General features: G+C 42.9%; 1 protein-coding gene across 8 annotated transcripts in view; it reads right to left on the bottom strand.

The window, feature by feature from the left end:
* LOC109961624 (SH3 and multiple ankyrin repeat domains protein 2) overlaps nucleotides 1-15,047 on the bottom strand; it is a 172,659-nt gene that overhangs the window by 57,857 nt on the left and 99,755 nt on the right. For all 8 annotated transcript variants that reach the window (XM_020602590.1, XM_020602594.1, XM_020602597.1 and 5 more), the window contains 2 exons: nucleotides 13,989-14,427; nucleotides 1,211-1,350 (listed from right to left, as the gene is read on the bottom strand). In XM_020602590.1, the coding sequence (XP_020458246.1) occupies nucleotides 1,211-1,350; nucleotides 13,989-14,427 (579 nt within the window). The remainder of the gene's footprint in view (nucleotides 1-1,210; nucleotides 1,351-13,988; nucleotides 14,428-15,047) is intronic.

The raw sequence follows: 15,047 nt of genomic DNA, 5'->3' as shown, positions 1-15,047 counted from the left end.
TTATGTATAGAGTTTTATAAACATCTTCCAAATCAGCTTTACATATTTAGTATTGCTGGAAACTTTGGGATCTCCACTAGAATTAAAAATAAAGTTCTGTTGGTTCTATCAGCATGAGTCTGCACTGACTGTGAGCCCTGTATGTGACATGAATGAATTGAACCGTCAGCTGACCATAGCATCACACCCCATCTAGCTGTGTCTGGTGACTTGTCACTATCTACATACTTGTTATCCAATCAGCTGTAACTGATGTCTAGAAAGATCAATATGGCTCAGAAACAAAACTCATACCAGAGAGGAGTGTGGCTCCAGCCATTTTGATAGGAACATTTGATTTAGCAAAAAATAGCACTGTCAGCAGAGCTAATGGGGCAACTAATGGGGTAGTAAATACAAATGTCAAACAGGGTAAACTGTTACCATTGAGAGAAAATTGTATTAAGGACAAAGTCATAAGCTTTGCCCTCTGACTCCCATTCGCCCAGTAACAGTGGCTTAAGTGAAGTGTCTGGGGCATGAAGCTCGTCCTCTGTGAGACCACAGACCTACAGTGTTTCTGAAATTATCTGCATGTCTGCAGATGAGGAGGATTTGGCATCTGTATTTGATCCTGTAGAGCCTGGGGAGTCATTTTCATCAGATATGATAATGTGCTGTTTGATTTCCAGTTGTCTCATTTTCAGGCAAAATCAGGGGACGAAGGCAGCAACGAATCAGTGCCATTTATGTTGATTTTGGTATTAATCATTCACCCTCTAAGGGAGGAAATTCTGTTTCTCTCTCTGGTTTGGGCCAAATGTGGAATGTAACCAAACACATTCAGTAATGCAACCGGACTGTTTTTCAGTTTTATGTGACTTTATACTTTGTACAAATGTTTTACTCCACTACAGTTCTTTGTAGTGGAACTGCTTTGCAGATTCATATTATTAATCCATAATAAAATCAACCATTAATGAAGGTGCAGCCCGAGAGAAGGAGAGTGAAAAATGTTTTTCAAGTGAAAAAACATGACATCTCTGTTTCAGGTGCAGGGTCACATGCTGCTGAGACACAGCAGCAGGTCTTGGTGTGTACAGCTTGTATTTTGCTGACTTCCTGACCCTAGAACAACACTAGCTATGCTGTGGGCCACTTTTCTTCTGATCCTCTCAGCAATGAACAAGCAAGTAAAGTAAGCCAACCAACAAACTAAGCCCCATCTCACCTTTGACCCTGTCGTTCTTGTAGAGGTTGATCTCTCCCTGGGCCTGGGCGGTGTAAGGACGGACCACCACAAAATGTCTCCCAGGAACTGCACTGTACAGCTTCCTCCTGGTGCCCACTGCCTCACCATGACTGCTGGGACTGACAGAGAGAAAAACACCACCGACTGGAAGTTAAAGCACAAAAAGAAAATCACGTTTACGTGGAGTGAGCACAATAACAGAAACATGTCAACAATTTGGTGGGGCATGTGGGCTAATTTCCTTCTGCACCTATGGCTGCATTAGTCTTACACACTGCAAAATTATCTGAAGTGGCAATAAAATATTTGCTCAGTAGTCCTGCAGAAATCTCTTTTGGTATCAGTGTATTTATAGAAACTGTGCTTTAATAATTAACTCAATTGTTACGATAATACTGGTGTAAAGAATCAGCAGAAGACAAGAAACTCCATGTGCAATATTGTCATGTTTGTAACTCCAGAGCGACTTAAGGTGAAACCTGAGAGAAACGCTGAGCGTTGTGAAAGGTTATCAAAATTTCACATCTGCTCAATAGGTTAAATAAAAGAATCGAGAAAGGAACATGATGCTTAGCTTTAACAGCGGGGGCCTATTATGTGCTGTTTGTCATGTTGTCCACACCCTGCACACAACATCTGCAGGGGTCAGCGTGCACGTGTGGTACAGTAGTAAGTGTGTGGTCTGGCTCTGACCACACAGCTGAAAAATGGCAACTAAAACAGCTCCACAAGTGGAGGTCCCGCAGACACATTTTGACTCTGCACAGGCTGTTAAACCTGAATCCACAAATTCAGACAGCACTTATATATGTTTGTGTGACACTTAGTTAATATAAGCTGCCTCAAACCAAACGTGATCTCGCTCATCCACACATGGAGCTGAGATGAAACAGAGGAGTGCTGCTGGTTGATGCGCTTGACACGATAATCTACCGCCACCTAGTGGTCAACCTCCATAACAACACTTGCCACAACAAATTCAACAATACAAATACAATTAATGACTAGAAGTTTTTATTATGAGCAAAAATTATACTATAATTTTTTAGCTATTTCATAGTGAGTAACTCCTTGAAGGTGTGACATGTGTAGCAGCTTCTTTATCATTTGCATTAATGTTGAAGTCTTACTGTACATGTGTAAATCTGTGTGTGTTATTAAATGACTCAGAAATGTCATGCTAAATGGATACACCCAGGAGACGCTGATGAACATCTTCTAATCTTCTTGTTAAATTTTGAAAAAGTCTTTTTATACAAGCTGGAGCCACAATTGCAGAATATGGGATAAGGTCAGAAAAAGAAGGATTTTAATACAAGCTTGAAAGTTTGCCTCCATGTGCTCCTTTTGGTGCATATGTACAAGGTGTAAGTAAGTTGGAGATAAAACCACAGTAAAGGAAAGCCAGGAAAATTAAAACGAAAGAAGGAAATGGAGTGCAGGAGTAAGGGATTGAAAAAGAGGAAGGAAATGTTTTTTTCAAGTAAGTGGGTCACCCTGTCCTGTAGACTGCACCCCTCCTCAAACCTTCATGTGTCTTTGGAGAGCTAACCCTATTCAATAATGAGACTGCTTGCACTTTTTTTTTAAGTGAGAGCCATGGACAAAACTGAACATAATGCTGTAGCTTTCAACCACAGACTTACACCAGACTACAGAGTACAACTATGGTCAGACTTCTAACTTTGTGAATGGGTGGGCCTCATTCAGTTCAGTGTATTTTTGATCTTTTTCATAGTTTCATGGCATTGACTTTTACAGCCCTTGTCTTCAGTGTGTGGCTACAAATATCTGCTGGGCTGAAGAAACACTCACTATTCAACAGGCTACTCAACAAGTACACAACAGTACAAACATCATTGGAAAACCTCACCTTCCACTGAAAGCTTCTAAATGTCGCCTGTAACCTTAACACTAGGTATACGGATGCTGTGGCTGATATTAGCCCCATCATAGTGGTGATGAATGTGATTGATCACCAGTAATTTAATCATTACACAGCACATGTCCTGTTCTACTCCTTGTTACTAACTGATATGTTATTGATGCAGTAAAGAAGATAATCTGTTATAGCACAATTCAGTGTTCAGGTAAAAAAACACAAGGGTCTAAATAAGGCATCTATCCTCAAGAAGAGACTAAAAACAGAACAAACACAAAATCCAAATCCTTTACAGTACATGTCTCCTCTCCTGCTGCTACAGTACTTTGCTTCAGACACAGCCATGAATAGTGCCATTAACACAGTGACTATTGTACTGAAAGAAATGCCAAAGCAGCTCATCACAGAAACATCTCCTAGCTCTAGATGTTTAATACTATGCTTTGTTTTATACTGTATTAAAAATATTGTACTGAAAAAACAACATTCATGTTAGAATTTTTGAACTTAAATAGTTGAGGCACTCAAAAAAAGATACATTTACAAAAGAATGATCACACTCCCTAGTTTGGGTCAGGCTCTAAAAATACTGGGTCCAACATTACCCATAATGCACCATGAGACATCTGTACCAGTAAGAAGGTGTAACCTGATTACATCACTATGACATCAGCATGGTCATTTTCATCATACATGACAAACGTGTACATGGATCTTAAAGTGTAAAACAGGTGGAATGACCCTTTAACAAGACAATACTTCTTCCTACTTTCCAGTAATTTAGTGAGACTTTGAAGGCAGTGGTCAAATTGGACAATTTACAACCAAGCTGTGTCCCTTCCGTGTTCAAAGAGGTGCTTTTTATTGTGAAGATTTCAAATTTTCATCTCATACCCATGCTAATTTTACACACCTCACAGAAGGTTCTTTTCATACACAGTCAAGTCATCCTCCGTCGCTGCTGAGGGGCTGTACTAAATCTGTACTTGCTGGTATAATCATGTGGGAGAGACATTTCCCACTAAGCCAGATCGCAGATGAAGCTGAATCCTGCCTACAGGATCAGCAGGTACAGCTAAGACGGAGAAACTGGCGGCCATGTTTTCCCTTATGCTTTTTTTTGGCATTTACCCAGGTGGCTTTGAGGTGCTAATTAGACAGTGTTGATTAACACCAGCTGTGCATAATTTGTGCTATTATTGGATGATCACCCGAGATGAGCGAGAGGACAGAGAAGGAACAGCAACATTATACTGTAAATACATAAATACACCACAATCCACATGTTTTAACATTCAACAACATCTGCCCTGAAGACACTGAGTGATGTCATCAGGCCCTACAAGGACACAGAAGTGAGACCATGACCCCATTTATGACCTGGCATAAAAATGTATCTGGATATCTCATCTGCATTTGGATAAATATGTCACTGTAGGTGTAAATGCATGTGAAGGTCTTTGCAGTACTGCAGTCAGAGTCCAGATCTGAAGGTGGTCTGGCTCGCAGGGGGCCTGGATCCCAGCCAGGTACAAAGGCAGACTGCTTTGTAGAGAATACTATCGTTGTAGTTTGACCACATCTTTAAAGGCACATTCATTGATTTTTTTTTTCTTTGGGGGGGGCAGCAGAGCTGTGAGCACAACACTGACATAATAATTCATTTGGACAGTGCTGGGGAAGCCACTTTGAAAGCATCACTACCAATTACTTCACACTGAAGGAGCTGAACTACAGCAAAGCTGCTCCAGGGAGAAATCTAGTTTGGTGAACTAAAGCTACTTAGAAAAAACTGGTCAAACTAATAACGTATGTGTGATACAAAACTATAACTATAATGCAAAAAGGTCACATACCAGTATAAGTTTATTACCTGAGACCTGAACCTGTCCTAAACAATCCCATCTAGACTTTTCACAAGGACAAAGCCGCAGGGAATCTGGATTTTCTTTTATCTGACTACAACTAAAACAGTAAGGAAAAAACTATTTAACTTGCATCTTTTTAAACCATTTGACTGACTGGTACACTGGTCTAAAAATCAACAAATCTTCAACCTGCATCTTTTCAGATGTGCAAAGCTTGAACACTGGTCTTTGAACTTGTCAGAGCAGACTCTCTTGTTTACATGACACATGGGCAGTCTGTTAAAGTTCTTATCCAGCTGGGGGTTCTGTTTGGGACTGAAAATGCTCTTAATGCCGAAAAGCAGAAAATCACTGCTTTCTGCTTATAAACCAACACTGTCTGTAGTTTCAGTAGTTAACTACATAAGACATAACTGCTTGAATCACTGTAAAAATAAGAATGTAGTTGAACAGCCAGGAAGCTACTGCAAAATGTAGTTAAACTAGTAGTTCTCTGTTCCCCCGCACTGCAGCTGGAGTCATGTTGTCTCGGCTTTTCTGTCAAACAGCAGCAAAGGAGAAGTAAGTGGAGCCTGTAGAGCGACATCACTTCCTCATCCTGGGACACGATTAATTTACAGTGCAGACAGAATAAAGAGAAGAAGGCTTATTAACATACCCATGCAGAGTTTGGACCACTAGTGTTTTGTTTATATTCCATGAGCGCTCATAGGGACACTCGTGCACACACACACGACACTGTGACACAAAGCACATTCCAGTGATGCTGTCATGCTGCTTCACTGATTGACAGTTGGTGGCGGTAACACTGCCAACAAACGGCAATGCACTGAAGGCTGGGGAGGAGGACAGCTTTACCATGGAAACATGGATGGAAACAATACGGATTCCAAAATATCTGCAACTAGACAGCACTCAGAGCATAAACCTCCACCCAGGCAGCCCACTGACCACATCATGCCACTCCACCTAAAGGCAGTAATCCCATAATAAGATTCCTTGACCATGAGAGACCATACTCAGCATTTGGAATCACACTGATTTCATTGGTAGTTTGAAAGTTATTCAAGAAAATTGATATTTCACTAATGGCGGTTTCTTCAGGATGTAGCTCCGTCGGTTTTGGAGATACATCAAATCTCTGTAAACTCTGTAAATCTCTGCTGATCCAGAATGTGACTTGGATCCAGGTCAGACTTTGGTGTGTAGCTGATCCCATGGGGATGTTACTGAGCAGTTTTTGTCTAAAAGTGTGTGTGGAGCTAGAAGCAGAAGTAATTATCTCACAATGGTGAAGCATCCTTTAAAAAAATTCCTAGATCCAGATGATGATGCGGATCAGCACCAAAATCTAATGGATTGTTCAGTGGGCCATACCCTACCACTCTGAAACATTTCAGCCAAATCCATTTTTTAGTTTCTGAGTTGTGCTCTGAACACAAGCTGGTAAAACGTAACCTCCACCATGACAGACATGCATTCAAACACACTTGTTATGGGTACATGATTTAATATTGTTCTGAGAGACTCGGTGTAAACATACTGTATAGCAATTGGTTGTTTACAACTCCTCACAGGGGCCCGTTAACTCCAGGTGTAAGTAGCATGACAGGCAGCCTGTATCCTGTGACCGGACATGCAGGTGGCATGTTAACACCAGGTGGATCTCTAACACTGTAGCTCAGCGGGTTTCCCCACTGGGGGACTAATAAAGGTTAATCTCATCTTATCTCAATAGAGGAGCAGATGAGGCTCCACTCTGCTGCTGATTATAACAGATTTACCAGAGTTTACCTTCTGCTTGGTGCCTTATGTTCGCTGGGGTTGTTAATGTGATAATACTGTACACATTAAACTGGACAGTTTAAATAAAATGCCTTATGTAAACACTGTGACGATAACTTACTTTAATGTTTTTATTCAGTTTAATGCATAACATGTTGCCTTTGTTCCAGGCACCATTGAATAATTTCCGTCCTTGGCTAAATGTGTTTAGCTGTTTTGAGTTTTAACATAGTTGGACAAATGTGTTATGTGTATATTGCTTTGTGATTAAATGAGATCAGATAAATCAGGGGAGCTGTATAATCTCATCAGACTCACAGAGGAAATCTTCTGTGTAGTGTAATCTTCTTTAGGTTACAATATTACCTTTGAATTTCTCCCGACCTGCAGCTCACTAAGTGATTTCTGGACACATAAAACTAGAACTGATGTTGCTGGGACTTTTTAGTAACGGCCACTGAGCAGCTCAATGGTCAAATATTAACAGTCAAATATTTGTGAGTCTGATCTCTGAGTTTGGCCACGATTGTGTGAAGAGAAACAATTCCTGTGACTGTCTCAGTCTGTTAAAACTCAAGACTGTGCTTTCAGCGGTGGCTGATCATCAGCACCGTTTCACTGTTAAAAATCAAATTAGTGCCAGTCTTCAGTCATCTGCACATCTGCCAGTCAGGAGAATCTCAGCACTACTCTGCTGTATAGCTCAGATTTGATGATAATGTATGTTGGAGCCTTGTGACAACAATGTTTAGACAGCCTGCCCTGACTATGGACATGTCTCATTTCTCACCACATGTAGTTGGGAAGCTCCTGCCGTGACACCCGGGGGCTGAGTGACAGCTGTCACCGTGCGCTTGTTTGCGTGTATAACTATGTGTGTGCATGTGTGTTGTGTTCTGACAAAATGACATGTCAAGTGGGAGCAAGGGGATGCCACAGAGACGTTGTCATATGTGTGGGTTGGCGGAGGTTGCATAGAGGGGGTGGGATTATGGGTAGGAGAGAAATGAGGAGGAGCGGGTGACAGCACAAGAAAGGAGAGACAGTGTAGGAATGAAGGGCTTTAAAGAACAGCTGGGCAGGAGAGTCAGGAGGAGCTCCAACAGCTGGGTCACACCTTCTGAGTTCAGATTGTGATCAACAACATGATCTTAGCTGGCTTAGAGCAAGGTCATCTCCACAACCAGTTCCAACAATATGTGCATTTAATAATGTAGTGGTTTTAAAAATTAGGGTAATTATCCATCCATGGTGCCTCAGGAGCCGAGCACACATAAATAGGTCCCAATAAAAGTCCTAACTTGAATGTGTTTCACAAAGACGTTTCTCCCTGTGCCAGCGTGGGTTCTCTCCAGGTGCTCTGACTTTCTCCCACGGTTCAAAGAGGAGTGAGTGTGGATGTGTGTGGTTGTTTGTCTACATGTCAGCCCTCGATAGACTGGCGACCTGTCCAGAGTGGACCCCGCCTCTCACCCGTTATCAGCTGGGACTGGCTCTGGCCCCCCTGTGACCTAACACTTAACCTCTCTGGGATTTGTTGTTAGTAAAAGAAGAGCAGAACAAAATATCATCAATCTAAAATGACGAGTCTTAAAAATGTTCATACATACTGAATATCAACACTGATTATATTCAATTCATGTGAGCCCAGATATCTGCATCTGGGCCAAGAGGAACTATGTAGAGCCAGGGCTGGATCGGCACAAGACCAGCAGGTGATCAGGATACAGGCCTGTGCTATCTAATAATAGCTGTTATATTCCTGTAGTTTGGGGTTTGTGCCCTCTCACACCTTCATGTTGACTGTTCCAGCTGCAGTTTAGCATGGATCTTTTTGCTGAATGTCCTTGACCTAGACTAAATCAGCCTTATTCTTGGCATCTGTGTTCCCACTCAGATCAAGTGTTAATTGATATAAGTGTTAAACTGCGTCACAGTTTCCTGTTGTATCCAGCTCATTTGTTACAGCACAGCTCTATCTTTCTCAAAGTTACTGCCACTGCATTATCATTCTTACTGTTACTGTACATGCCGTCCTTTGTGTGTTTCATGTAGTTTTTCACTGTTCAGGCCTGTTTACGTGCAGCAAAAGTCACATTTATTTAATTTCTGGATCCTTTCAACCACACACTCAAACTCATGTAGAGTCAGCAGCCCACACAGATTTAACTTAACGTTCCAACAAGTTACACTGATGCATGTAAATGTACTGAAATGAACACAGGACCTTTTTGCTTTGATCATCACCCTGCAACACAGCTACCTATTGTGCCACCTCATTTTCAAGAACTGCAGCCCCTGTTGTCACCCCAGAGAGTCAACGACCGACCAATCTTAAGTAAAGGTTTGAGCCTGAGCCAGTGTAAATCAGGTGGCTCGGTCTGAACAAAGCCTGGGAATCAGTGCAAGAGCCATCCATCCATCCATTTTCCTCCACTTATCCGGGACGGGGTTGCGGGGGCAGCAGTCTAAGCAAAGATGCCCAGACTTCCCTCTCTCCAGACACTTGAAGGCAGTGCAAGAGCATCAACTCTTATTAAATCAACTTTAAGTCATATTAGGCTGAGAAAAGTATCAAATACAGTGGAAGGTACTCTCTTCACAAGCCAGTATTTTTTGACTCAAAAGATTATTTGATGACCACAACAGTTGTGGATGCGCCTTCTTATTTTGATTTATTATAAGCCAACACCAGAGGTGCAACTAACAGTGTTATTCATTATCGATTAATCTGACGGCTACCTTTTCTGCAGTCCATCAAATCAAAACCAGTGAGGACAAGAACTGGCCTGAGCCCAAGGCGACTAATGTTCCACACTGCCAGACATTCAGTTCATTTAAAGCAGAGAAAAGTTGCAACTCTTCACATTTAAGAGACTTGTGGTGGTTAAATCAATGCACAGAGAAAATTACTGCAGTGCCAAGAATCATTTATTGAACAATATTATTGAAATATGATTGAGAGGGCAGGATACAGGATCACCTTGTTAGTTTTTAGTCTTAGTCTCTCTGCAGAGGAAGTCAGGTAGTCTGCCACACGTCTTCTCTTCTCCCTGGGTCTTCACGCACACGTGCGCCTGACCAACTCTGTTGCCAAGTTTATTCGCATCTCTCACTTCCTGTCATTGTTCCCCCAATTGCTTCAACCCTTTGTTTTCATTTTCATTAATTAGTCAACTAATATAAAAGGTTGATGATACAACTTCAAGTAAACTACTGAAAGTGCCAATGACAAAAACCATTCATGAATGGTCGACCCCAGGTGCCTGCAAGGGTCCGTAGTGAAAGTGTACCCCGCCTCTCACCCGTTATCAGCTGGGACTGGCTCTGGCCCCCCTGTGATCTAACACTTAACCTCTCTGGGATTTGTTGTTAGTAAAAGAAGAGCAGAACAAAATATCATCAATCTAAAATGACGAGTCTTAAAAATGTTCATACATACTGAATATCAACACTGATTATATTCAATTCATGTGAGCCCAGATATCTGCATCTGGGCCAAGAGGAACTATGTAGAGCCAGGGCTGGATCGGCACAAGACCAGCAGGTGATCAGGATACAGGCCTGTGCTATCTAATAATAGCTGTTATATTCCTGTAGTTTGGGGTTTGTGCCCTCTCACACCTTCATGTTGACTGTTCCAGCTGCAGTTTAGCATGGATCTTTTTGCTGAATGTCCTTGACCTAGACTAAATCAGCCTTATTCTTGGCATCTGTGTTCCCACTCAGATCAAGTGTTAATTGATATAAGTGTTAAACTGCGTCACAGTTTCCTGTTGTATCCAGCTCATTTGTTACAGCACAGCTCTATCTTTCTCAAAGTTACTGCCACTGCATTATCATTCTTACTGTTACTGTACATGCCGTCCTTTGTGTGTTTCATGTAGTTTTTCACTGTTCAGGCCTGTTTACGTGCAGCAAAAGTCACATTTATTTAATTTCTGGATCCTTTCAACCACACACTCAAACTCATGTAGAGTCAGCAGCCCACACAGATTTAACTTAACGTTCCAACAAGTTACACTGATGCATGTAAATGTACTGAAATGAACACAGGACCTTTTTGCTTTGATCATCACCCTGCAACACAGCTACCTATTGTGCCACCTCATTTTCAAGAACTGCAGCCCCTGTTGTCACCCCAGAGAGTCAACGACCGACCAATCTTAAGTAAAGGTTTGAGCCTGAGCCAGTGTAAATCAGGTGGCTCGGTCTGAACAAAGCCTGGGAATCAGTGCAAGAGCCATCCATCCATCCATTTTCCTCCACTTATCCGGGACGGGGTTGCGGGGGCAGCAGTCTAAGCAAAGATGCCCAGACTTCCCTCTCTCCAGACACTTGAAGGCAGTGCAAGAGCATCAACTCTTATTAAATCAACTTTAAGTCATATTAGGCTGAGAAAAGTATCAAATACAGTGGAAGGTACTCTCTTCACAAGCCAGTATTTTTTGACTCAAAAGATTATTTGATGACCACAACAGTTGTGGATGCGCCTTCTTATTTTGATTTATTATAAGCCAACACCAGAGGTGCAACTAACAGTGTTATTCATTATCGATTAATCTGACGGCTACCTTTTCTGCAGTCCATCAAATCAAAACCAGTGAGGACAAGAACTGGCCTGAGCCCAAGGCGACTAATGTTCCACACTGCCAGACATTCAGTTCATTTAAAGCAGAGAAAAGTTGCAACTCTTCACATTTAAGAGACTTGTGGTGGTTAAATCAATGCACAGAGAAAATTACTGCAGTGCCAAGAATCATTTATTGAACAATATTATTGAAATATGATTGAGAGGGCAGGATACAGGATCACCTTGTTAGTTTTTAGTCTTAGTCTCTCTGCAGAGGAAGTCAGGTAGTCTGCCACACGTCTTCTCTTCTCCCTGGGTCTTCACGCACACGTGCGCCTGACCAACTCTGTTGCCAAGTTTATTCGCATCTCTCACTTCCTGTCATTGTTCCCCCAATTGCATCAACCCTTTGTTTTCATTTTCATTAATTAGTCAACTAATATAAAAGGTTGATGATACAACTTCAAGTAAACTACTGAAAGTGCCAATGACAAAAACCATTCATGAATGGTCGACCCCAGGTGCCTGCAAGGGTCCGTAGTGAAGCTGAGATCATTACGGTTGTCAAACAAAGCCACTGACACAGAGCTTGGGGCTACAGTATCATGTTACTTAAATTCATGAAATCCTACAAAGCAGATCTGAAGATAGTTCAACATGGGAAATGTAGAGCGACGTTCCACTGTTCAGGACTCGTGCTAAACTGCTGTCAGTTCACAGAAACGACTCCTGTGTTGACGATTACACTCGCGCTCCCTCTACAAGCCCACTGAGTTTTTTGTGAAGTATGTCAAAAGACATGATAGTGATGTTCATGTTAATGCTGAAGCAAAGGCAACTGTCCTCCCCCGTTCCTCTGCCCCTTCTTTCATCTCCTCCATCACTTGTCTTCCCTCAACTTTGTCCCCTCCACCCTCGCTCTTAACCCCTCATTCTGTGCTTTTATTCTCTCTTCTTCAGCTGCCTCCTCCTTCTCTCTCTGTCCTTCATGCTGTCTTTATTCTACCACTTCATCTTCACTTCTGTAACGTGCAGCGCACCTCTCCGTTCCTCGACTTTGGGCAGAGGAGAGCTACAGAGTGTGGGTAGTGTTGGTGCAGCAGAGTACTTCCAAATGTGTCCATCTGCCAAGGAAGAGGAGGAAGAGGAGGAGGAGGAGGAGGAGGAGGGGGAGGAGGCCACAGAGCATGTGTCTTAATCGGTCCAAGATAAACGTCCGTCACACTCTAAACCTCCACCGATCACATGTTGGCGCACGCACACAACAGATACATGGCAGCATCTCTGAATGAACTCAGCCAGGTGGACATTTACCCTCAGAGTTCAAGTTAGAACCAGGAAAAAAGCCGATATATGAAGCGCACATACTGCATACATGCACATTTGCATGCATTTGCAAAGTGTCTGGGGGCAACCATAGCAACGGTTGCTGTGGCTACTGTAGGAGTCTTTTTGATGGCATGTTTCCCAGGGGAAACGTCATACACCATCGCGCGTGGGGGATGGTGGGACGGGATGCATACTGGACGTTACCTACAGTACATGAAGGCATGTTGTATGCTGTAAGGGCTCTGAGGACACTGGGTGCATTCAACCCATCAGCAGTGACTTGTTTAAAGGGTAAGTTCACCCAAATTACAACAAAAGAACATTTCTCACCTATCTCTCAATATGCAGTTTTATTAGTCCAGGTTCCACCCCACTTCAACAGAGGTATGGTTTAGTTTGTGGTGGTCTCTGAATGGAAAAACTACATTAAAACAAGTCTACAACTACACTAGCTGCACGGTGAGGCTCTACTTGGGCACAGTGGAGCCTAAGTGAGCAAGGGTTTCATGTCAACATGGTATCATGCTCACAATGAAAAGGCAGACACAGTGAATATTAGCAGGTACTGCATAAGAAATTACTATAAAATACAAAGCAGAGTTGAGCCTGATACGAATGCCATTAGTTTTGCAAGTACTTATTCATAAACCAAAAAACTGGGCACATTAACATTCCTGGAAGTGATGCTGAAGGTTCTAGTTTTCTTTATGCAACAAGTGTCAGTCAGTGTATTTACGTGCTATACTTAAGTAAGAAGATCATTCAGAGAAACTACAGCAGGTTACACAGGTTATCAGAGAGCACATTCACATACAAAACATGGTTACTGTAAATCTGTGTATACCTGCAGAGGATCAGTAATCAGATTATTCCCCCACCACTCGCCTGGCTTGCTGATTTTAACTACTGATGTTAGTGACAGAAGGTGATACTTTCAAAATGTGCGTTTTTTAAATTTTGTCTGTGCCTTGTGTCAAGTTTAGTGGCAGCAGTGTAACCGTACACACATTTGCTCACCTCCACTGTTTCAGGTTAAAGGCAGAAATATAAAATGTCAAAGCCTGGCAAACAAAGCCACAACCATCAGCACTGCCAGACACTGCTAGACACATGTGAGTCATTTCTTTGTAATTTGGGTGAACTGACCCTTTAAGGACAACTCATCTTGATCTTCATCTCGTCCGGTAGAGATGTGGAAGAAATCTGGTGTGATTCTACTTTGCACTTGATTGATGCATTGCTGATGCATTCATCACCTTGGATCCTGTGACACTGTGCATCCTTCTCATTCACACACACAAACAGCCATCCTGTGCTCACCTGGGTTGGCGCTGTGAAGAGTGAGCCCGTCGAGCCTCCTCCCCCAGCCGGCTGAGGGAGGGTGACCGGCTTCTTGCCCCCCTCCCCATGGTCCGGACCACCACGTTGCCATTGGGGCTGCCGCTGGGCATCTGCTGGAGCAGCTGGGGTGACAGGCTGCGATGTAATGCTGAGGAGCCAGGCTGCGAGAGGCCCTGCTGGGGGGCCCTGTGAGTGTGGGGCTGGGTGAGTTGGTGCTGCTGCAGATGGGGGGCCCAGCTGCTAGGAGACCCGCGCTGCTGCTCCTGGTACTGACTGACTGTTAGGTTGTTGTCGCTGTTGGAGCGCAAGAGGAGCCGTGGAGCTGAGAGCGAGGAGGGGGACCGGCTGTTTCCGCTGCTGTTGCCAGTAGATGGACCCCGGCGGCGTTTGGAGTAGGCTGGAGCCTCACGGAAAGGCACTGCAGAGGAACGAGGGACAGAAGAAGTTAATCTTTTAGAAGGTTAGCACTTCATTTTCCCAGTGTCTTTGGTCTCTGTCAACCCGATTACACATTAATCTAGTTGAAGTTTAAGCTGTGGCTAAAAGGACATAAGGTGGTAGTTGATGTGAGAGTGCTGAAAAGAGTTGAGGTGCAGGTGTTCGGGAACTGATGGGACACAGTGGTGTTAAAGGTTTGTCCTTCAAAAAGGACAGAAGAAATCTTGCAGGCTTTTCTGAAGAAATGACAATATTTACATAAATTTGCAAAAGAAATGTACAAAAATGTTTTCAGGAGAATTTGTGTGTGTTTGCTTCTGCTGAAAATTGCACGTGACATTTTGAAACAAGGTAAATGTACTGACAGTATTTCCAGGGGAGTGGATATTTCAGCTGTGAAACAGCTGCTGAAGTTGGCAGGTGGCAGCTGAAGTCGCCGAGCTCTCAACCACCAGCGAAGAAAATGTGACACTGACCTTGGATCAAAGCTAAATAACAACATTTACAGCATTTGTCCATGTGACTTGACCCAGTGTAAAGGTGCAACTGCAGCTGAGCTCATGGGATTCAAAACCAGTAATGCTGCTCTTTCCAGCTTTA

Source organism: Monopterus albus, unplaced genomic scaffold (assembly GCF_001952655.1).
Source record: "Monopterus albus unplaced genomic scaffold, M_albus_1.0 scaffold57.1, whole genome shotgun sequence".
NCBI lineage: Eukaryota > Metazoa > Chordata > Actinopteri > Synbranchiformes > Synbranchidae > Monopterus > Monopterus albus.
This window is presented reverse-complemented; position numbering and strand designations above follow the sequence as displayed.